At 38.6% G+C, this 25,030-nt stretch overlaps 1 protein-coding gene across 1 annotated transcript; it reads left to right on the top strand.

Moving 5' to 3' along the window:
- The first annotated feature begins 1,635 nt into the window (after positions 1–1,635).
- Positions 1,636–19,542, top strand: INHBA (inhibin subunit beta A). Its single transcript, XM_041400043.1, has 2 exons — positions 1,636–2,428; positions 13,513–19,542. The coding sequence occupies exons 1-2, from the start codon at positions 1,636–1,638 to the stop codon at positions 14,397–14,399; spliced, it is 1,680 nt and encodes a 559-aa protein (XP_041255977.1). The 3' UTR covers positions 14,400–19,542.
- The last annotated feature ends 5,488 nt before the right edge of the window (positions 19,543–25,030 follow it).

Raw genomic sequence — 25,030 nt, 5'->3', positions numbered from 1 at the left:
TAAGTGTAACAGTATACAACAGTACAGTAACTGAGGTCAGTAAAACACAGATGAGGGGGTATTGTGGATGCCTTATAACAGTAAAAACCTTATAAAAGATCTTAATTGAAAAGGACTAGCAATATATAACATTTGTAAGACTTTGGCTGATTGTTCAATTACTTCTGTATGTTTCTTTTACTCTACCTATAATTCCTTGTCTGTCTCTTAGCCCAGGTGTCTGTAGTCATCTCATGGAAATTAGAGACCTTTCAATGCTTATATTTATAAATTACTCCTTTTCCACGAAATTGTGAAATACAATGGTTGACAGTAATATATTGAGAGTGGAATATTTGGGGGGTAGGAGGTAAGCTCATCTGAGAAGACAAAGGTGTGGTAGAGAGAGAATGAAAGGAATGAAAAGAAAGAGGGTAAACACTAAAAAAGAAGAAGCTGCTCTGAGAAAATAGGTACAAGATAATGCCTGAAAGGGAAGAATCTCAATATTATACAGTTATAGCTGTTATTTTTCCATTATCAAATTCAAATGTAAGTGAGTTTGTAAACTTCAACTTTGCTGTGTAAGAAACAGAACAGAGAGGATAGAAAATGTACAGGCAACCTGAAGCCATGGCAGTGGCACAGGGAATGCCTTCTCACTGCATACCAAAGCCCTCTCCAGCATAAACTGACAAGAGGCTACCAGCACTGGTTGAAATTTCTTCTAGTGCTTTAGATTTCTTTTAATTTCCAATGTCCTATTCTAATATCATGATTGCTCTCTGTGATTTAAATGAATGAAGTAATAAGTGCCTTCTAACAACAATGGGCCAAATGTAGAAGATCTTACTCAGCCTTCACTCAGACAGAATTATTATTGGCATCGATGAGGGATTTGCCTGAGTCAGAAGCAAGTATGATCTGGCCAGATGACATGTAACACTTCACATTCAAAGCATTTTTCAGGCATTGCTTGATTAACCCCAAACCTAAATATATCTACCCAAGAACTTCCAGGCACAGACTAGCATAGAAGTAGGGCTATTATATGGCACTACCATGTCATGTCACATATATGTACCAACTCCTGCTTAGGCTTTCAGTGCCTGTTTTGCATATTGCAGCTGGGGAGTGTATCATGTATTATAGAGCCCTCCAAACAACAGTGCTATTTTGTGCCTGTCAGACCTTTTGCCAGTGTTGATAACCCTCAGCATTTAGAAGTGAGCAGAAAAGATTTTTTTTTTTCCTTCTACTCCAGGCAGAAAAATGTTCTGTTCAAAATATTCAGAACCCCTGCCCTCATTCCCATCTCATTCACAAGCTATTTAACAGCTCCTGCTATCCCTAACAATACCAGGCAGGACCAAGAGCAAGGTGCTCGTTAAAGATTTCACTCTTTTCATTCATTCATGTTTCCTCTGTTTAGTTAAGCCAGTGATACTGTTGAAGGAAGAAAACAAACAAGACAAAACAAAAAGAAAGGAAAAAAAAGGGGGGAATGACAGCTGGGGGGGGGCGGGGAGGGGTCAAGCAGAGAGTTAAAGGGAAAAAAAAGAGCAAATTTACAGGAATGAGAAGATCTTTTAGAAAGGGGGGAGGGAAGGAACCACGAGTAGTGACATTTGAAGAGAGGTGTGTGTTAGGGGAGCAATGAGCATAAGGAAGCCAGCCTGCCTGTTCCTCCCCCTTCCTAATCATAGCCTTTACTCACAGACAAAACTCCCTCCCTCTCTCATTCACTCACTCACTTTAGGCCAATCCGTCCTCTCTCTCTCTCTCCCTCTCTCTGTGTCTCTCTCCTACTCTGAGACAGAGTCAGAACTCTTCTCCCTGACAGCCACAAACATCTACAGCACTTATTGCATTCAGAGAGGGAACCTGCAAACAAAACTTCACAGAAAACTTTTGGTTCTTGTTCCAGAGAATTTGCTGAAGAGAAGGAAAAACAAACAAACAAACAAACAAACTAAACCAGCCCCCAAAAAAACTGTTCGTGAAGGGGGAGGAAAAGCAGGGCCTTTTAAAAAGGGAATCACAACAACTTTTGCTGCCAGGATGCCTTTGCTTTGGAAGAGAGGATTTCTGTTGGTGCTTTGCTGGATTATAGTGAGGAGTTCCCCAACCCCAGGATCCGAGGGGCACAGCTCAGTCACTGACTGTCCATCATGTGCCCTTGCCACGCTCTCAAAGGATGTGCCCAGCTCACAGCCTGAGATGGTGGAAGCAGTAAAGAAGCACATACTGAACATGTTGCACTTGAGGGACAGACCTAATATCACCCAGCCAGTGCCCAAGGCAGCACTTTTAAATGCCATCAAAAAACTCCACGTGGGAAAGGTGGGAGAGGATGGTTATGTGGAAATAGAGGATGATGTTGGAAGAAGAGCCGAAATGAATGAAGTTGTGGAGCAAACCTCAGAAATCATCACTTTTGCAGAATCAGGTGAGTGCTTGAAAAAAAAAAAACCTGTAAAATATCCTTTGTGCCCAAAGTGAAAAATATCCTTTCTGCCAAAACTGCAATTAACTTATTTTCTTCTCCTCAGCAGTAATGTTTTCTGCAAGGTTGTAGGATGAGACTTGGGGGAAGGGAGAAGGAGGAATGGGATGGGGGGGTAGGACTCTGAAGGAATTTGATTTTTCTGACTTAGTCTTGGCTACAGATTACACTTGCTAAGCACAGTCAGTCACACAGGGAGGAAGCTCTCTAACCAATCTTGAACATAAAGTCAGGCTGCAGCAGGGTCCTCCAAACTCTGCCTGTAAATACAGAGTACTTGCAGTAAAGGGCTAGATTGCAGAGTTGATGGTAAAAGAAAAAAGGCTGTAGCCTTTTGGGGAGTTTATGAAGACAGAAAGTGAACAGCAAACTACTTCAAAAACAGCCCTTTCATGTAAAAATTATAATGAAAGTTATAAAATCAGATGAAGCAGCTTTAAGTTTTAGAAGTGAGATGGCTTTTTTGTGGGTTTTTTCCCTTCCTTTTTTTTTTTTTTTTTTTTTTTTTTTTTTTTTTTTTTTTTTTTTTTTAATTTAGCACAGCATCTTCGGCAATAAAGAGTTGCAGGGACTGTCAGATGACTTCAATAGAACTGGACAAGTTGCTGTAGCTGATCCAATTTGTAATGCAGACTTCTGCATACTGGAAAAAAGATTCTGTTCCTAAAACACTCCTGCCAAAAATGCAACCTTGGTAGGGTGTATTTTGAACTCTTTCACAGTTCTTTTCCCCCTAACTCCTAGGCAGTAAGAGCTCAGAATATATGTATTTAGTAAGTAAAGTCTTAAGGCTCACAAAAACTGCCCATAGGAAACAGCTCTAAAGTTGTACTTTGCTGTCTTGTTCCTACATGAATAGGACAAAAACCCATTTTAATTCGATGTATGTGTATCTGCACATAAATCTGTTAGAGTATGTGGGTATGCTAATGCATGCATCAATAGCAGTTACTTGCAATAAGTCTATCATCTAACTAACAGCAACTTTTTATGATGCTGTCTAGCCAAAGCATTTTTCCTGTTGCCAAGACGGTTTTAAAAGAATGTCATTGTTTTGTTTGGTACAGCATATGGTAGGCAAAGTATGCAAAGAAACTCCAAGCATTTTTGTTTAAAAGTTTGCTGCAGCAGTATAAACAATTAAGACAACACTCAGAGTTTCCAGTCCTGAAAACCTGTTGACTCAGATGTTCTGATTGCAGGGAAGCCATGCACAAGAAGTGTGCATGCTTTTTAAGTGCAGACATTCCTGCTGGCTGTCTGATTTCCAACTGTACAAGGAGCCCTTGCCTTTGGAGTCCTTATATATGTCAATATACATATTATCAGTTCTTTCAGCATGAGAGCTCAGGCTTTTCAATTTTCCCATCCCCTCCACTTCAGAAAGCAGGGAGAAGGTGTCAGTGCCAGAGGTCATTAGAAGCAGGGGTAGCTCAACATTAGTTTAGAAATGAATTTATAAAAGCAAGGAAACCTCTAAGCTATCTCTGAGTCGGATTTCCCACCTGGTTTTCAGCAGCTCGCTCTGAGCACAGTGGAACACATATGGCATGAACAGTGGTTTCTCTTTACTGTGTGCGTCGCAATAATTTGTAAACACATTATTGTCTCTCCTGAGCTCTGACACAAAGGAATTTGGAATTTGATATATGCCTACTCTGTGCAATACCCTCCAATGGCGGCTCCCGAAGCCATTGGCTCTTGCGGTCACGTGAGCAGCAAAAATCATGCCATTGCCCACACACTGGCCAATCATCCTGCCACCGATCCCCCGCCACCAGCCACCAGCACTGTCACTTGGCTTGATTTACATAGCGTTGTCCTACTGCTGCTGCTAAATTACTTGAAGAGGACTTACGCTATGGAGCTGCAGGACAGGGGCATCCACTGTATTCTCATGCCTTCTCCCCTCTGCCACAGTTCTCTTCCTTCATACTATGACAATCCTGAAAGCCCAGGCAGGAGGGCTGCTCTGTCAATTTTTTCCATACCTGCTGCCTTTCCATACCTCTTTGATTTGGGACAAGGGAGGGACTATTAGCAAGGTAAAAACTGAGCTCTGGTTTGGGCTTCTAATGGAAATGATAAATCCACTCTGTGGAGTAACTTCAGATTACTGAAGCATATTCTTCATCTACAACCATTCATCTGGTCACTTGCCAGCATCAGAGGATCTACCACATTTTACAGGTGCCAATGCTGCAACAACTTAAGTAAACCCTTTTTGAGATCCTGTCCTGTTGTGCACTGGCAGTTATTCCTATAAAATATTAAACCATATTTTTTTATTGTAAAGGAAAGTGAGGCAAAAAACAAAGGCAAGTGACATGTCATATAGGAAATATGAGTTAAAAAGACAGGAATAGAATATAGCCACAGGGACGGTCTCCACTTTTCATTCTGTGGAAACTGGGAATAGCATGAAGTTTAAACACCAAGCAGGAGAACACAGCCATGTTCTGCTCACAGCCAGGTTAATGTGTTTCCTGCTTTTAATGTCAAACGCACTCTGCCTCAATAGAGGCAATAAGAAATCAATGAAAATGAATGAAAACATCTCATATTGTACAAAAAAAATTTCAACAAAAAGCAAAATAAGACTTTAGGCTTGTTTCTTTGGGTATGGCTTGACATAAACAAGCCTTTCCCCATGTCTTTCAGATGCCACATTTGCTACTTGCCTTTATAAAAAAGTAGTATTTTCATCTTTCATCAGCCATATTCTCAAACATACAAAGAAATGGAGTGAATGAACAAGAGCACTCTGTGCATGCGGCTCTCTCTTGAGACCGCTGTTTTCTAAAATAGACCAAAATTCAAACAAACACAGACTTCAGACAATTAGAGGGGAAATAAATGCAGTAAACTTGTCTGAAGAACAGGTGTAGTTATGTCCAGGAAATCAGCAAAATAGTTGGCAGGTAGTTTTCACAGCTAACAAATCCAGACAGATCTCTGCAAAACTAATGACTGTGAGTATTGGGCAAAAGTTACAAATGCACCACACTTTGGCATTCTTACAAGTAAAACATGAAAATCACTTTCTACTTGCATATCAAAATAAGATTACAAACGTTGATTAGTTCTGCTGTAAGGGAACTTTGTGTTACTTCAAAGTCTTAAAAATATTTTTTTGAGGAGAGGGGTCATATAATTTTGTGACAAGCGAATCCAACAGTTTCAACAACTGAGATACTCAATACTTATAAATATGATTGGCTACTAATTCATTCATTATTTTAAGTAGACAGCTTATTAGGCAATTCTGGGATTCTGCCAACTGAATTTGATCCTGGCAACTAAACTACCAATGAAATGGGTTGCTGACATCAGCCCCTGAGAAGGTGACAGGAATTATCAGACGGAAATATGGAAAGTGAAAGATTTATCTTCAGGAGAAATTCCAGGGGGAAAAAAAGAGAAGTCTGCCAGCTATTTAAACCACTTCCATTGTTTTGTACCACTTCATACAGAATTCCAGGTGAACTGACTTGATCAGGTGATGCCTACTTTCATGTGCAGAGGGATACATGTATGTATATATTCATGTCTTTTCCCAGAAGATACCTACCCTATACAGGCAAGATGGCAGTTCAGGAGGGAAAAAAAACCCCAAAGGATGTGTCGCTTATGTATTTTGAATAATTTCGACAATTTTCTTTTGAAAATAACTGTATTTAAGGGTACAAATATTCATGCTGAATAAAGAATGGCCACGAGAGGGCACACTCCAAAGGCTTTTTGCTCCCCACGAGGCAGCAACCTTCCGCACACTTATTTTACCTAATTGGATTCTGAATCCCAGAGATCTTTGTGCTTATCTGTCGCTGCTCTGAGTGGGAATCGTTTCTCTCTTCTAGTTTATTTAAAAGACAAGGATTCACTGTAAAGCTGCAAGGAAAATAATGCAGGAAGAAAATAGGAAATAGGTAGAGGAGTAAAAGATGGATGCTAGAAGTGCTGGAAATCTAGAAAGATCAGAAATTATAAATATTATTTTTTTACAAGATACTGAGGAATGTGACCATGAGTCATCCTATGAGATGATTTGCTCACATCATTTTTTTAATGCAGTCTCCTCGGCTTTTAGAAAACAAGCCTATTTTCCCTTGTTGTTTTTTAATTCCCTCCCGCTCCCCCTTCCCCCCATCATATCAAATCAAAGATTTCAATTTTAGCAAATGAAAGCAAACTGCTTCCAGAAGAGGAAAGCCATTCTGTATTGATCTGTTTCTCTGTATCAAAAATGTGAGAATTAAGAGGGGTTGGTTGGTTTAAAGAAAAACCTGAGAAGGCACAGATTAATCTAGGGAGGTGGGAACCAGTTTACAAAAGCATACCTGAGAAACAGAAAGTACAGTATGTGTCCATCTCTGTGTAGCCAGGCCCACAGTTTTGTGTGCTAGTAGGGAATATCTGAATATGTATTTGCCTATATGTGTGTGTAAGCACACGTACGTCCTTACATGCAGGTGTACCAAGGCAGACACGCTCGTATCCCTGTGCCTGCACCCATACCATTCCTGCAGACAAGGATGTACATTCATGTGTTTTCCTCTGTGCAGGATATATCTACCTTGCATACATGTAACTGATTCATGCTGAGGAATTCTTATATCTATATCTATATCTAGAGATATGCCTATGAGAAGGCAATTTCATTTAATGCAACAGAGCTTTGCAACATTGATATAGGATTGAAGCTTAGTTTACTGGAAGCAACTCTAAGTTCTCTTATTCACTTCAGTGGGCCTGGGATTTGGGCCTTAGTGCTCAGAAATTAAATATTTTAATGAAAACAAACAGGCAGTCTCTGACCCACTTAATTTTAGAATTTACAGCAGATAATTACAAGTATGCATAAAAAAAATTGCTCTCAAAAAAAAAAAAAAAAAAAAAAAAAGAAAAAAAAAAGAGATGTAGCCTTGGGATTGTTTTTACTGGTGCAAACGATCCTAAACTTTGCTTGAGCTATTTTAGATATAAATGAAGAAATCAAATAAAAGAAAAAAAAAAAAAAACAACAAAAAAACTTCAACCAAACAAACACCTTTTTTGTTTCTAAATATTTGAAGCCATGTGGGGGAAGGGCTTTCAATTTGGAAAGAACTCAAAGCTGTGGATGTAAAGTGCTTCCTAACAAAATAGCAGAGGAGAGTCAAGGTTCACCAGAACTGAATTATTTCACATTCTGAATGACCTTGTCAATGCCTCTTTGGGTTAACTTTTCAAGAAAAGGTATTTAAATAAAGTCGCTGCTGCTTTTTTTTTCCCTCCATGAATGCTCAGGGAATAGGTTTCTTTCCTGATCTTCTTTTTTGGTTTATTTTTCTCTTACAACAAAATCTCCCTTTTCTGGCAGCTAATGGTAAGTGAGCATGAAGATAAAGTATTAATTGTGCCATAATTTCTCCTCCCACTGTAAGATGCAACAATAAGGGAGCAGGAATGAAAGTATGCAACCTGGATGACCAGTCACATATGATGGATAATGAATAATCAGAATAAATTGTTTGCCAGTGATCCATAGGCTGAAATGCATTCACAGAAATGGCCACTGTCTAACTGTGGCAATAGGAGATGTGTAATCATCAGTCTGCCTAGGGGATAATTACCAGACGATAACACTAAATTCTCTGAATAAATTCTACGCTGCAAAGAATTCATCTAACTCCAGTGGTCACTTATTAGTAAACATTTTGGGCAATTATCTCTCAATAACCATGCTCTTCTCTTCACTCTCTTTAGAGGAACCTTTCTAGTAACCTATTTTTTTTCTGTCTCCTGGGGAACGGAAATGAGAAGTGAAGGGAAGGATGCTTTTGAATGTAATTACAGATTGGCACGCAGTACAAATTCCCCCAAATCTAAACATAGGCAGTAGTAAAGTTAGCAACTAAAAAAGGAAAAAAAAGCTTGCTTTGTGTGGAAAAACAGTTCACTTACAGTATAATGTAAAAACATTTCAAAATTAAGCACCGGTAAAGCATAGATATTTAAAGTGACAGCACCTTCTTACTCAGTGAGAATTTTTCAAAGGAAAATAAATCCTGTGTATTAAAAGAAATTAAGAACAAGCCACATTATAATGTCACAAAGAATAAATACTTTCATTATGAAAGAAAAAGCCTTAATAATTCAACAGCATATAGGTTAAAAAAAAATCACATTTTACTCAGAAGAAGATACTCTCAATTGTATAGCTTCAACCCCGCCTAGTATATGTATATAGCTTGAACTAACAGAGGCTTGATCTTGAATCCTGCTTCAAATTGCAAAAAATCAAACTTAAACTGCATAGTTAAAGCCAACCATCCTGAAGGAAGGATTCTTAGCCTCAGAGGAAGAGCACACTGGACCTGCAGATTCCTGCTGGAGCACAGCATCAGCTACCTCACGTAGGGCTGCCCCTCCAATTCCCCTGTGCCTGGGCCCTCAAGGGCTCTGCCAGTCTCTCCACGGGCTACTATGCCATGCCCATCACCTTGTGCTGCTTGGGAGCAGGTGCTGACTGCAGAGTCCTGTGCGAGCCCTGGCCAGCCCTTCCAGAGGTGGAGAGGAAGGTACCTGTGCAGGCTCCCCTTTGCTTGAATGTTCAGGTTTCTCTCCTAAAAAGGTACATGAGCACTAGTGAAGAGAAAAACAGATATGCAAAAACTCCCATGCTATATATACTGCTACACTTTCTTTCCATTCAGTAACTCCTTCCATTAAAGCTTTTACCATATATGCACTACTTAGAGCTCGTATTTTTAACCACTTCTCACATCATTTGCTGGTGTCCTTGCCCCACTAGACTGCTCCTTTGGCATCACAGCCCTCCTTCTGGAAGGGACTTTGCTCAGCAGGAAAGCAGAGAGGTGGCCTCTCCAAAGTTTTGAGAAAGGGAAATGAGGAAAAGCAATGAAAAGGAGCCCAAAGTAATCCCTTGTCTCCTTTTTCAGCTGCCTTCTGCTACGATAACAATCCAGGCTGTTGACACTGCTGTTTATATGAGCATGGAAGTGATGAAGGCATTATCACTGTTGGGCTGTGGGTCTTTCCTCAGCAGTCAGGCAGGAGGAGCAGGATGATTACAAATGGAAAAAGACCCTTGCAAATCAGCCATGGCAAATGCACAGGCAGGACAAAAGGGTAAACAAAATGCAATTATGGAAGTGATACCATCCCCAAATTTCAGGATTCTCCCTTTTACCTTCAGTTCGATGAACAGTATATATTTCCAAAGCTTTGATCCTGACCATTAATTTAGACCTAAAAAGAAAGACTACTAAATCCCTAAGAAATATCTGGAGAAATTTGGAAAAATTTAAGTATAGATTTTTTTGGTTTTGGGTGGTTTGTTGTTTGTTTGTTTGTTTTGTTTTTGTTTTTTGTTTGTTTGTTTGTTTTTTTGTTTTTTTGTCTCAGAACACTTGAATAATTTATTTTATTGTAGCACTGAACCTTTTGGAAACAAAGATCCTGTTATAAAGGGAATGTGTAACCATAATAAGCCAGATCCTAGGGTCTCAATTAGATTTTAGAACAGGCCAAACTCTGATTTCAAAATGAGCTTGTCTGAGAACAGTGACCTCTTAAAAACTGCAGGATTCATACCATTTGTGCGGTGTGATCGTAACAAACTAGTTGTGAATGTGGAGAGAATTCAGAAAAGCTTCGTTTTTTCCTAATGTGAAAGCATGCTTTTTATCCTCAACCTTGCACCATTCTCAGTCTCCTTCTAAAAAGACCTATGAAAGGGAAAGTGTTTTTTAATTGCTATAAAACCTTTTATTAGCTATGCAGGTTTCAGGATTTTGTTTAATTCAGAAATATTAGGCTCAGATAAGCTTCCTGAATCTTTTTTCTTTAGACTCTTAATCCACCATTTGTTTCTGAAAATGTAGCTAACAACATCCAGAGGGGCTGTTATTGTAGCTAACAACCTACAAGGAGGCTGTTATCCCTGTAAAGGACATGTCTTAGGCTACCTTCTTCAAGCTCACTTCCCTTAAGTAAAGAAAAAGCAAGTACTCGTGTACTTTCACCATACTGTTCAAACATTTTTAGTAATGAGGAAGAATCCTACTTTCACACATAGAGGAGCATTTGAAAAGCATTTTGAGAGGGTTCTTGAGGTCCTGATTCTTTCATGTAATATTTGTCCAAAAGACTGCTTGCATCACTATGCTTCTGGCCAGTGCAAAAGGTAATGTGAATATTTGCTGTTGCAGATACGTCATTTCGTAACTATTTTCAACTCCCACTAGGACGGAAATAGCAGAATGTGAAATACCGTGCACTAACACTTAGCAGCACTAGGTTATTCTGTAATTCAGGGCTGCCTGGCTTTTCAGATTAGATGGGTCATACAGCTTCTTCCACTGTTGAGCTAGGTCTGAACACCCTATCTGCTTTCTCCAGAGCAGATGACCAGACCAAGTTTTTTGTCCATGTCCAGCACAGATGAGCTTCTCCTGCACCCAGCACAGTTGATCTGCTTATGCACAGAACCCATGTTAGTGCCAGAACTGCTGTCTGTGCCCAGCTTGGTTTCTAAAGAATGCAATATATGTATTAATTCCCAGTAATTCATGCTTATTCCACACAGAAGTCTGTGAACTGTGGGGAAAGAGAGCAGCTGGGAAGAGGCTGCTGGTGCCAGAAGACCTTCTGCAGCTTGATCTAAACCACCATTTTTTTCCACCAATGTTTGCTTGAATAGAGGCGGCAAGCAGAATGGGTTGGATGGAGAGTCTTGGTTGGCAGCTACCCACTCTTGGTACATCACCTGCCTTCAGGTTCCCTTTGAGTCCAGGACCCCCTCAGAAAGGATTTACCAGGACTGGAAAGGGATAAGCTAAAGTTAGAAATTTACTTTAGAGGGGAGAGTCAGGGCGAATAAAGCCAGAGGCTGGCTGGTTCTCACAGCCCTTAGAAGTATCCATTCTCATAGAGAACTCTCCGTAACACCCTGTGTACAAGGCAACCAGCCTTTTGGACTTTCTTTGGACTGGAGGTATGTCACTGTACAACTCCTCATGCTCTGAAACTGAGTCAGGAGTGAGATTGGTGTCTATTACCTGACCTCTGCTCAAACACAGTTGGCAGCTTTGACATAGTTTGATTACCAGAATGGAAAAAAACCAGCATTAGCCATTCAGTCATTATTGAATTAATCGATAAAAAAATAATAGAAAAAGAGTACTTTCATCATGCCTCACAGTACTGGTCAGCTTGCTCTGTCTTTTTTATAATCTACTTCATTTTCTAAAGCACAATCCCGCTGGTTCATGTAGCTCCCTGAGAAATTAATGTAACTCACTCTGAAGACTGGCATCAGCCGTCTATGAGAGGCAGTTAACACAAACCATGTGTTTCCATTTCTCAGTGACAGTTAAAGTCTACAATTTCACACTCTCACTTAGAGGGAAAACAAAAGCAAAACACTATGCCCTTTGGACACTGTAATTCAGAAATGTCTCTCTCTTTGACCTGGGAATGCCACGAGGGAAAGCTGAATGTGTCAGTGCTAGTACTTCACAGAGACAAAAAGCAACAGGTAGCTCAAGGGGCAGAACGGCCTGCCTACAAACTTTAGAAATCAACAACTCTTGAATTTGCAACTGAACATAAGGTAGATGTCTCTTGTGATTTTGCTCCAGTTCTTTCTCACCTGAGAATGGGAGAAGAGGGAAATGGTCAGGGAGCCCACAGCGGTGAATTCAGTTGCAGTGGGAAGTGAGAAGAGCCTTGCTACAGAGAGGGCAACTTTTCCTGTGTGTGTCCTGCTACTTCTGTTTAATCACCACTTTCTGGTCTTAGGCTGCAAAGTTATGGTTCACTGACAAGAAGAATTGCTGCACAGAAAATGTGGTAAACAACTATGGATATCTCAAGAATAATAATAATGACAAATTGATAATTATGAATACTGTTTCTTTCTTACTAAGGCTAGATATCTGTACATTGCAAATGTGTGACCCCAGTCCACCCTGGCCTCCATGCTGAGAAGGAACAAAAGACGTCATCAGGGCTTTTTTCTTTGTCAAGAAAATAGAAAAGTACCTCTCTTGAAAAAATAATACCACCACCACCCCCCAGCTAATTCATTCTCTCTTAACTTCTTCATGCTCTAGTGATCAAATCATTAAACAGCCCTCATTATTCATTCCAGCTTCTACCAGGGATATGAGCTCTGTATCCGAGAAACACCTCCTCACCATCACAATCATCACAATGACATCTCAGCAAGTTGATACAATTATGCCAGGGAACCATCCCCATAATTATACAGTTCTTTAGCTCATTTCTCAGTGTATTCACCATTACTATAATCACAGCAAGTACAGTGTGTTAAATTAGGAACAGGATCTACAGCTAACATCTAACAGGATGAAAAGTCTGCCTGCTGCAATTCTTCAATTCTTTATAATATAACTCTGCAAACTTCTTAAAGTGGAGGTTCATATTTTAGCACGTGTTTGTTTTTGAAATAATAGATATTTACAGCTCATTTTAAGATGCAAATGAAGGATGAATTTTTATGGAGGGAGAAAGTGTAAACTTCTTCCCCACAGAATTTTCAAAGTATTGATAAAGAACTGGGAGCACTGGACTTTATTTCCTAACCAGATATTAGGTGTAGATTTTTATGCATATGGTACATATGGATAAAGCATTTTTGCCTTTCAGCTCACAGTGATCACAAAGACAGCTTAAGCAAACTTTGGCAGCCACTGATGTTTATTTGCCATGAGATCCTTTACATTAATTACATTAATCCTTTACATTGTTACTATGAAAAATGCTCTGGCTAAAATATCAAGCAAATGTATACTTTTCTAAAAAGAGAATTTTCACAAAATACAAACTAAGGAGGGGGTAAAGGAAGGTTAGAACAAATGATCCATAAAAATTTAAAGAACCAAATAGAAAACCTAAGGCACTTCATGCCTATGGAAAAAGTAACAGAAGTCTCTTTAACAAAATGCAAGCAGACATACTAACAAGTTCTTCCTGTCTATTTCCATTTACCAAATCAGGCACAGCCAAGAAAATGTTGCACTTTGAGATTTCCAAGGAAGGCAGTGAATTATCGGTGGTGGAGCATGCTGAAGTGTGGCTCTTCCTGAAGGTCTCCAAGGCCAACCGGAGCAGGACAAAAGTCACCATCCGCCTGTTTCAACAGCAGCGGCAGCCAAAAGGCAATTCTGAAGGAGCAGAAGATACAGAGTATGGGGGGCTGAAAGGTGAAAAGAGTGAGACTTTGATTTCAGAAAAGGCAGTGGACACCCGTAAGAGCACTTGGCACGTCTTCCCTGTCTCCAGCAGTGTCCAGAGACTCCTGGACCAAGGCAAGAGCTCTTTGGATGTGAGGATTGCCTGTGACCTGTGTCAAGAGACTGGAGCCAACCTGGTGCTATTGGGCAAGAAGAAGAAAAAGGAAGATGATGGGGAAGGGAAAGAAAAGGAAGCTGGAGAATTCACAGGAGAAGAGGAGAAGGAGCAATCACATCGGCCCTTCTTGATGATGCTTGCCCGGCACTCAGAGGATCGCCAGCACAGGCGGCGGAGACGAGGCCTGGAATGTGATGGCAAGGTCAACATATGCTGCAAGAAGCAGTTCTTTGTCAGCTTCAAGGACATAGGATGGAGTGACTGGATCATTGCTCCTACAGGTTATCATGCCAACTACTGCGAAGGAGAGTGTCCCAGCCATATAGCAGGCACATCTGGTTCATCATTATCTTTCCACTCCACTGTCATCAACCACTACCGCATGCGGGGCCATAGCCCCTTTGCCAACCTCAAATCATGTTGTGTGCCCACCAAGCTCAGGCCTATGTCCATGCTCTACTACGATGATGGCCAGAACATCATTAAGAAAGACATACAGAATATGATTGTGGAGGAGTGTGGCTGTTCATAGATGCTAGTGTGCACAAAGACCCTTCTTGTTAAGTAGAAAATGTATCAAAAGCCCAAGAAGAGGAAAGACCAGACATGGTATAATCTTTTTTGAGTGAAACAATCATCAGAAATACAAACTAAAACAGAAGAGACCAAGAAAAGGGAGAGAGAGAAAAAGAAGGAAAAAAAAGACTTATGGAGGATCAGAAAATACTTCACCTACAAAAAAGGAAGAAAACGTCATGAAGCTGGGCTTGAATAAGATAGATCTAAACGGTGGTATGGATTGGGGATTTCCCCTTCCTTTCAGTAGGCTCCTTATTTTGTTACATAGTATACTAAATATTAGTTACTGCTAGGGGAAGGGAGTTCCGTTCCCTCCCTTAGTTACCCATCAGGTCAAGCCATGGTAGTAGCTCATCTAACCTGCAGAAATTTGGACAAAGTCCAAAAGGTCAATGAATAGCCATGTGTATGATCACTACAGTCACTGGCGCTTTCCCACCACATTTACACAGCAACTGAGTAGGTGTGTAGTGTTTGTGTTTGTATATATATGGCTATGTATTTATATACATGTCTCTATATATACAGACACAATACACATACATATACTTAACATTGATCAAGGGTCAATTGTGTGCAGGTGTGTACACTTTCATCTTCTGCACTACATTAAAAAAAAAAAAAAGAAAAAAAGGAAAAAAGAAAAATAAAGAAAAAAAAACAGAACAAAAATTAATGAAAGAATAAGTTACATTCTGTAAAGGTGCTTACAATGTTAGAACTATGCAACCTAGATGGTTTGAAATTGTTTACCTGCGAGAGAAAGAAAAAAAAAAAAAAAGAGAGACTTTTTTTTTTTTAATGGAAGTAACTTGTTTTAAAAAAAAAAATCTTTGGTGAGAGATACTTGAAAGGAACATGTTTGTCCAGTTACTGGAGTCAAACATTTCTATATTTTGTAAAAAAAATTTTTAATCGTTTACTATTTGCACTACAATGGTGTCTGACCTGTCTAATCCTTATTTAACAAATATTTGCAAGGGAGGGTGGTTGGGTGTGGGAGGGGTTGAGAGCTGCACTTATTGTGAGCTATACAAGAACTGCTACAGCACACAAAATAGCTATTTTTATTATTATAATAATTATTATTATTTTGTACCTTAAAATGAATAGACACATACACCAAAGACATTTGTGCAAGCCTCTATAAAGTCTGTTTGTGGTTGGTACCATTCATCTGTAATGAGTTAGGGTTTGAATTAAGTCAGTGGGTTGATTATATTCAGGCTAGAATATCTGTTAACCAGTTAAATTCAAATAGTGCCCTCAACAAAAAATCGCCATTTGAAGTAAGCCCAGAAAATCCCTGGGATTTGGATCCAAAGTGCTTGGATCTAAGGTCCATCTGAGCATAATCATACTGTTTTGTATGCACAACACTAAACTTGGCCCTGATGCACAGTAAATGCGCATCGTAGGGAAACAACTTTGTCCAAGGGATATACATATATATGTATATATTTCTGTATGTATATATGTATGTATACACAAGTTATAAGCACTTCTGGCTTCATTTTACTGTTTTTAAAACAATGAATGTTTGTGTGCAAAGCACAGTATTTTATAAATTTTTTGTTCCTTACTGCCAAGTGGGAGGCTACATGTTCAAAATGGTATTTGTGCAAAAGAAACCTAAAGTGCTGGTATTTGTGCAAGAGAAACCTAAAGTGCTGGTATACACTTAAAAATTGTTGATGTAAATTGCAAGCAGCCTTGGGCCCTGTCCACTATTGCTCCTACAAATATACAGAAAATGGCAATTGTGGTTGGATTTCTGTTTGAAATACAGTCTTTGCTGAAATACTGGCTTTCTCAACCACCATCCTCTAGCATGACAACTCTTAATGGGTTTGTGTGTTACCTGTAAGACCTAATTTTCAGTGTCAACACCTAACCTGAAGGGTCCAACCCATAGGGCATAGGTAGATAGTCGTTGTTTTTAAAAAATTTTTTGCTGTCATATTTAAAAGAATGTTAAACTTACATTTGTCTTTGGGTAGGGGGAGATGATAAGAGGGAATGGGAGAAACCTTTAGGCCCTGTTTACACTGAGTTTGATAACCCTGACCCTGAAGTTTCAGACTCTAATAGGTTTGCTGAACCAAGCCCCAGTTAGCTGCCTTCTGATGGGACAGTCTTCTAAATGCCTCTCCTGGAAAGAAGTACTAACACGGCTCTCCATCTTGTCGAGAGCACCGTCTGTCAAAAAAAGAAAAAAAAAAAAAGAAAAATAAAAAAAAGAAAAAAGATAGCACAACATAACCCAGTCACACTGGCTAGGGATAGTGTGTTAGCACCTTCATGGCGAGAACCATGTTTAAACAGCGTAATCAGGGCCTTCATTTTTTGTCAGCCAAAACTGTTTGTGTGTGCATGTGTGTGTGTGTGTGTGTGTGTGTGTTCTCTGCGTGTGCATATGTATATGCGCATGGGCATATGTCCGTATTTGTATGTATCTATAGAGATAAAAATGAAAAGGGAAAAAAAAGAAAAAAAAGAAAGAAAAAAAATAGCCCTTTCCTCTGTTGAATAGATATCAACATACATGCGTATAGCTGTTTTCTATCTAATTTATTCCACAATATTTAGATTGCATAATACGGCTAATGGGTTATACATTTATGTACTTTTTATACAACACAGTTTTTTTTACAGACTTGTTTGCAATTTGCAAAAAAAGAAAAGTTGAAAAAATATAATTGGTTAAACACTAAATTTGTCACTAAAGTGTTCTGTGATATTGTAAAATATCAAGGCTTTCTGATTTAAATTATTTGCAGAAGTTTGTCAGGTTTTTTGTGTTTTCTTCCTGGGGAAAGGGAGGGATTCCAAATGCTAGTAGGAAAATTATCAGGAGAAAAAAAGAAAAGATGCACAACTAATTTATCTTCAGAACTTTAACGAAGTTCTTGGCCCTGCTTATTTGAAGCATGTGGCAGAATTTCTGTCAATTTTTCTAGAAGCAGAGCCAGCCTTTGGAGCAGCAGGAGCAGGGACACAGTCTGTGAGAGTTGTTGAGGATACCATTTAGTTCACAGGTCTTTGTACTTAGCCTTAAAACTGGGGGCCCCAGAACTCTTATTTATATCATCAGATGTCCCAGAATGGTTATTCATGTCAACAGGCCCTTTGATGTCAGCTGGCCTCATAAGAAGATCAGTAAAACTACTTACATGAGTAAAATTGTGCCAGGGTGAATCTCAGGTTCCTTCTGCTGTGGGCACTGTCAAGGGAGAGAAAGGATTCTGAGTGAATGGCATCACAGCCAACACTGTTTAATCCAATTATTTGAATGAGGCTGTTTGCATCACTGTGGCACTCTGAACACAGCGGTAAGGGAAACAGGTCAGATGGCTCACATTGATAAAATTTATTCTCAACAGTGATTAGTCAGAGAGTATTGGAGACGTGAAATCCCTGAACCTTCCCCTAGATGACAATGGCAAAACTCCCATTGGCTGCTAGCAAAGTAGGTTTAGAAAAACTCGTGTTTTTTCTGACTAAAGGAGAAAGACCCTTTAAAAAATAATTCTGATCCTGAATTTGATAGCAGATTTAATGTGATGAATAGGGATTGGCCTGAAAAACACGAAAATAGCCTGTGACAACTTCCAAGTGAGGAAAGAAAATAGGATTTTAGATATTGTGAGCATGTTTCATGATAGCTACACCAAAAACAGAATAAAGTTTTCAAATTAAGAAGTAACTGTTCCAAGCCCTACTTTTTAGCTTGCATTTGTGTGTGTATACTGGTCACAAATTTTAAAGGTTTCTCCCTCCAATCTCTAGAATCAGTCATGGGGTTTTGATTTGTGGTCAGAGTTATTTAAAGTAGGGGAAATGAAAAACTGTATGATAAAGTAAAATAAGAAATTTGGATGTTAATCAAGACTGAATGATTACAGCAAAATAGCCCATCCCTGATAATTTGATTTAATTAAATCTGCATGTACTTAAAATAGCATTAGAAATTGTTACCATATTTAAGCAGTTGTTCTAGGGCATGCAGTCTTAAAAATTACTTCTCCTTTCAGGTACGACTGTACCAAAAAAGAGGAAAGGCTCTTAACTACTAACACATTCCTTTCCATATAACCTACTCACTGTTTGTATTGAAAATACATTTTCAGTATATATTTAATCACAGAAATGTATTTGTTTAGTACCTCCATAATCTTATTGCTTGAAAGCTGACCACATTTGGTTGTCTTTTCACATCTCCATGTCAGATGTTCACTGGTCACAAAGCCTAGGAAACTGGTATAAGTGCATGCTAAGATGTTTCTTTGGGAGGGCTGAATGTATTTTTATCCTTTAGATTTAGCAAAAGGAAATGCTTACAGATGCTTGTAATTATTATGCACTTATATGGTATAGTACCCAAAACTGTAGAATTAAATGAAATGGGAGTTTTGTCATTGACTTCAATAGAAAGAGTCTCCTACCAAATCACTGCAAAGTAGGGTTCCATTATATATACCTCCTTTTTTTTTTTTTTTTTTTTAATTAAGCTGTCAATTTCATTTAACAGTGACACCACAAGACCATGTAGAGGCTAGCAGCAATATCTCTTAGGTAGAGAACTTCAGGCATCTGTAAAATTTATGTACAAAATTAAAAACTGACAGACTATAGTTACTCATGTGGAATTGTGCCTTACTCTGTAAGCAATGCCATTGATTTTCAGAGGGTCTCCTTTCCTAGAAAGTTACCAGTCAGCATCAATAAATTGAGAAAAATCTATTTCTGAAGTATAGGTAGATACAATGGAAATTATTAAGTTCTTTCAGTTAAACCTCATGTCAATAGTGTACATCTTAAAAAATAAGAACCAGATGCTAATCCCTTTCCTTACACTGAAAAAAGCTTTACTCCCCCATATGCTCTCACTGCATTACATGTGGAGTAAAATGTTTTCAGCATGAGTAAATAAAATCATAATTTGATCTTCTGTGAACAACTAGAAGCAGGTTTTCATGGGCTGAAACAAGCAGCACTTCTGTGTTTTATAGCTATTTATTTTTTGAGATATAATGAATCTGTTAATTCTCAATGGGTTTCTTTGTATTTAAATACTTTCAAAAACAATACATTGACAATGGGTTGAAGATATATATTTACACACATATATATATACTCTATATGGATGTATATATATCTTCATAATAATATGTATATATAAAATATTATACAATTTAATATGACATAACATATTATATATTATGTTATATTACATTGAATTGTATTATATATATACATATTATATATATGTCTACAGTATATATATATACACACACAACTATATATATGTATATACATATATATAAATTATGAAAGCCAAGATATTATGAAGCCTATTTTGTTTTTATCATTTTGTGTTTTGTTGTTGATATTATTATTATTGTTATTATTATTATTTTGCATACTACATGCAGTGCTTTAACCAATGTCTGTTTGGCTAATGTAATTAAAGTTGTTAATTTATATGAGTACATTTCAACTACGTCAATGGTTTCTTAATATTTATTGTGTAGAAGGACTGGTATTTTTTTTATTTACATTATGTTTAAAGAGGTAACAGTTTGATATGTTCTCATTTGTTTATATTAGAAGTTATTTATTTTCACGGCATTCCGTCTGGTATTTTGATATTTGGAAGGCATGCTACCTATATTTTGTACAGTTAGTGGGCAGTATTCAGCAGCTCCCAGTAGAATTTTAGGCCCTATATTAAGTAAAAGACTTATTTGGGCTTTTTATTTTAGATTTTCCTATTGGTTTGCCAGGACCACTCAGTGCACTTATTGCCAGACACTCTGCCTGCGTGACCAATTTATTCCTACTGTATTTACCCAGGACAGAGGACAAAAACCACCTCTGGTGTAAGTCCAGTGACTTCAGTGAAGTTATACCAGAGATGTATTTGGCTCACAGAGAAAATGCTTGTGCAAATCAATGCAAAGAAAAGGCAGAAAGAAAGAGTCTTTGCATTTGGAACGGGATTTCAACATGTTAAAAATGTTTGGATCAGCTGTTACTTTATTTTACTTTGTTCTTTTTGTTATTTTGCTCTTTCTTATACAACAGCAGCAACAATACAAGTGAAATAAATAAAGGGAGTTTCACCAAGCCTTGTGTAATTGTTCCTTACTATGCATTCCTAGCTGGGAAATTCATGGGAACTTGGGAAATAATGCCTCTTTGCACTGAACAGTATTATATCCTTCTCTTCACTGTGAATATGTTAAATGGATATTTGAATTCATGGCCCAACAAGTAATGGAATTTTAGATTGTTCACCTTCCCTTGTGAAACACATGGAGTACAAAAGCTAAAGCCAGCTGCAACTTCCCATTGCCTGCAGACTGTTAGGTCTTCAGCTACTATCACCACAATTCCCTTGAAATAATCCAAAACTAGATGCTTACAGAGATAAAAGGGGAATTTTCATTACTGAGAAAAAAAAAAATTGGAAAGCTGTCAGTTCACAAGGGTTAGTTTATAAATTGATAGGTAGTCAGATGAAATGATCAGAGGGCTGATTACAAGCATCTGATTACTGCTCTGAGTGAGAAATTATCTGAGTACCCTCATATTTGAAAGCAGGGTGAATTTATGAAGGGTTTTCACCAGTCATTGTATTCCTATGGTGATAAATGGGCTCCTGCTACATTCCAGTGGGATGACAATGCTGAAGTTGATCTTTAAGCTGATTTTTTGCATGGTGCTCAAGCATAGGCTATCACAGCTATCAACAAACAGGCCTTTAAATAATTAGGCACTGCTAGCTGTTCTACAAAGCCTGGAGAACTGAACTGGTTTCCTCTTACTGAAAATATATTTAAAAAAAAAAAATCAATACAATCAATGCTAGAGAAAGCATTTGTTTCAGAGACTACTAAGACGTGTTTGAATATATGCTTTCTTCCCTTCATTATGATCACTGTTATAGAGTTGGACTCAGTGATCTCAAAGGTCTTTCCAGCCTAGATGATTCTATGATTACTATTGCCAGAAAAGACAAATCCAGCTGGGTTTGGAAGTTGCTCTAAGAGAATAAAACCGTAAGAGTTGATTCCAACTGCTGGTGTATTAACCTGGTACAACTGAAGCTTACACTTCAGGTGTAAAACAGAGAGCTATTGTTTCTCTTTCATGACACAGAGTGCAGTACTAGATAGTGCAATCCAGATGTTTTCAATTTTCTCCAGCCATTTTATTTCCTTTTTACTTTAAGAATGTTGTTGAGAACTGTTGGTATTGTACAAGCATGTTGAAATGCTCCATCTGAAAAGAACAGTAGAGAAAACTAAGAACTGCCTTTTCACAAGTAGAACAATATGCTAATACTGAAAAAACCTATCCTTACAAGAGCCTGTAGTGACAAGACAAGGGGGAATGGCTTCAAACTAAACTGGGTAGATTTAGATCAGATGACAGAAATAAATTCTTCACTGTAAGGTGGTGAGACACTGGCACAGGATTCCCAGAAAAGCTGTGGATGCCCCATCCCTGGTAGTGTTCAAGACAAGGTTGGATGGGGCTCTGAGCAACCTGGTCTACTGAAAGGTGTTCCTGCTCATGGCAGGGAACAAGATGATCGTTAAGGTCCCTTCAAACCCAGGCCATTCTACAATTCTATAAATTATTTAATATGTCTGGCTCATACAGTTTCCTTTACATGACAAAATTACTGTTTCTGAGAATATAGAAATGTATATCAACACAGTTATGGCTTCCAGAATGTCATATAACAGCAGACAAAACCAACATAGCAGCTTTATTCAAACAAAAACATTCAGAGGAAAATTGGCAAGAGATACTAGTAGAAATCCCTAGAGGGGTTCTTGAGCAGACTGCTCCTCCACAACTTAGACACACAGAAGAATGCCTCTTATTATTAGGATGCAGGTGGCTTGATCTTAACAAAGGCAGATGGGTGTTACAGACCTGGGTGGCTTAACTGAAAGCAAAATGAAATCCTATTTTCCAAGAAAGACCACTGAGTATAAAAGAGCAGATAGTAAGGTGGTAGAAAACACATTCACTTTACTGAACTACATATAAGGGTTGAATACTTTTGGAAAATGTGAAGATAACTGAAATCAGGTTAGAGGTAAAAAAAAAAAAAATCCAGTTACAGAATGCAATTATCTAATTTCACTTTCTACTGAAGAAGACTATTCAAAAGTCTAAATCCTAGTTCTCAGCTGAGCTGTGTGTCTTCTTCACTGACACAGGGTCATGCCAGTCCCAGAAATGGCACAATTCAGGAAGAAGACACAGCACCACTTTCAGACATCAGACACTCATCGCTTTTCCTAGCAGGAAAGTATACAGAGGCCAGAAATCTACCTGAGTCTGGACAGACAGATTGGTTAACAGTGACATATCACACAATTACCTTTTTTTTTTTTTTCATTTCTAGCAGATGACACAACCCTCAGAAGCAATTGAGGCCCTTCTCAGCAATGGCAAACTACCTTAGGGTGAATCAGGTTCAAATTTGGCATGCTTTCAGATTCATACCTTTTCATGCAAATCCTACTCCTTTCTCACGCTTTCAGTGGGCAGCCTGGTCATTTGTACATAGCTGTTGTGGCGAAATTGTCTCCAGGTTTAGGCTTCAGGCTTTGTTCCTCCATTCCTGTTTCTATAGCCTAAGAAAGTACCTTCAGGCACAGGAGTTTTATGCTACCCCTACATGTCTGGACAGGAAGAAGAGAGATCAGATAAATAAATTAATTATGTCAACAAATAAGAAATATTCTCTACGAATAGAAACTCCAAGTCCAAACCGGAGCAGTCCAGTACTAGACTCACCTTGCCATTGACCCACTCAGGTACTGAGAGGGTCTGTAGCATCCAAGGAAAAGTAGAGGAACTGCAGAGGGAGAAAATGCAGCACCACGGGAGTGTTTTCAATTGCTCCCATGCAGTAACAATCACATCAGGTCACGATGCAGAGATTGATTTTTTTTGCTGCCACAAATGGCTTTTTCAGGGAGCATCTAGACAAGAAGAAAAGCATAACCCAACTCAATACTCTATTATCATAATATTGTTCTGAAATAGGAACAACATACGTTGTGCTGGTCCATCTTTCCACCTTCCTCTGCTACAGCAGAAAATAACCCCTCAAAATCTTATGAAGACTTCAAGAAGGTAAAAGAGATGACTCAATATTTCAAAGCAGCTTGCAGACTGCAAGGGGTACTGCAGTAGAGTCACAGTACTGAAAAACAGCTCAAAATTCAGTATGATGGGGCGGTAGAAAAAGTATTTGAGGAAAAACTGAAAAGAACAGAAATGTCAGTAAATATTTCTAAAAACATATTAGATAAAATTGGAAAAGAATGAGAACAGCCTGCAAAATCCATAATATCTAAGAATGAGATAAAATATCAAATAAGATACATGACAATAAGGGTCAATGTGTGCTTGCTATATGGAAAACATGTTACATTTCTATGAAGGAATCTACAACTTCATGGAAACACCTCCACACACTGATACAGTCAGCTTGGATTTTCCAGGAGGAATTTACAAAGATACCCCACTAACTCTTCCTAAAGAAACCAACTCATCATGGAATAAAGAGGACAGCACACAAGTAATATGTTTTAATTAAAAGAGAGGCAAGAAAAGGAGAAATGCCATTAATGTCTAGCTCTGCATTAGGGACTGCACTGTGAGCTTGAAAATCTGAAAAACAGAATGAAAAAAAGGCTAGTGGAATGGAGTTGTTGAATAACTTCACAAAATAATGAAAGAGTAGCTGAATTTCAGAAATCATAGAATTATGGAAAAGTTCATGTTGGAAGGGACCTTAAAAATCATCCAGTTTCTATCCCCCTGCCATAGGCAAGAATGCCATTCCCTAGACCTGGCTACTCAAAGCCCCATCCAACCTGGCCTTGAACACTTGCACAGAATTGAGCTGTAAGCATAGAAATGAACTGTCTGTCAGGAAATGGAGTTGAGCATTATAATGACCAGTGTGAACTAAATGTACGTCACCAGTAAGAAAAGTAAGCTGAACATTTTATTTGACTGTTGGTACAGCTGGAAAATGTAGACCTGGTTTTGGGTATTGAAAGAGAATGGCAAACTTTAGGGTAAAACAGAAATTCTCATTTGGTAGGTGTCAGAGACTAAAAAGAATCATTTCTCTCCAGACATCTTGGGATTCTTGGAGTTGTGGTAGGGGGTGGGTCAGGCTTTGCTCTGGTGAGGTAGTGCCCTCTCCCCCACACCCCACGGCCCCACAGTATCTGTCAATCATGCACAGTGGAGGCAGTCCCAGTCTTGCCTAACCCAGACCCTGAGTGATGAGACACCATAAATGTCACCTGGGAAGAAGGCCCAGGATTGTAAGAAACCAGACCATGAGGCAAGCTTGTTGTTTCTTAACCCTACCTTTATCTTGGAGTTTTCTATCCATTACATTGCTGGAACCCAAGAGTTGGTGGCTATATGTCCATCTTTCTATATCTTTCCTGTCTTTCTGGTTTTTTCCATTTCTTCTTATTTAACTCTCATTTCACAGAATGTAACATCAAATGGCTTTAATGGTTTTTATTT

Source organism: Onychostruthus taczanowskii, unplaced genomic scaffold (genome assembly GCF_017590055.1).
Source record: "Onychostruthus taczanowskii isolate IOZ18803 unplaced genomic scaffold, ASM1759005v1 scaffold170, whole genome shotgun sequence".
Classification (NCBI taxonomy): Eukaryota; Metazoa; Chordata; class Aves; order Passeriformes; family Passeridae; genus Onychostruthus; species Onychostruthus taczanowskii.
The sequence above is the reverse complement of the archived record's forward strand: the minus strand, read 5'-3'. Positions and strand labels throughout refer to the sequence as shown.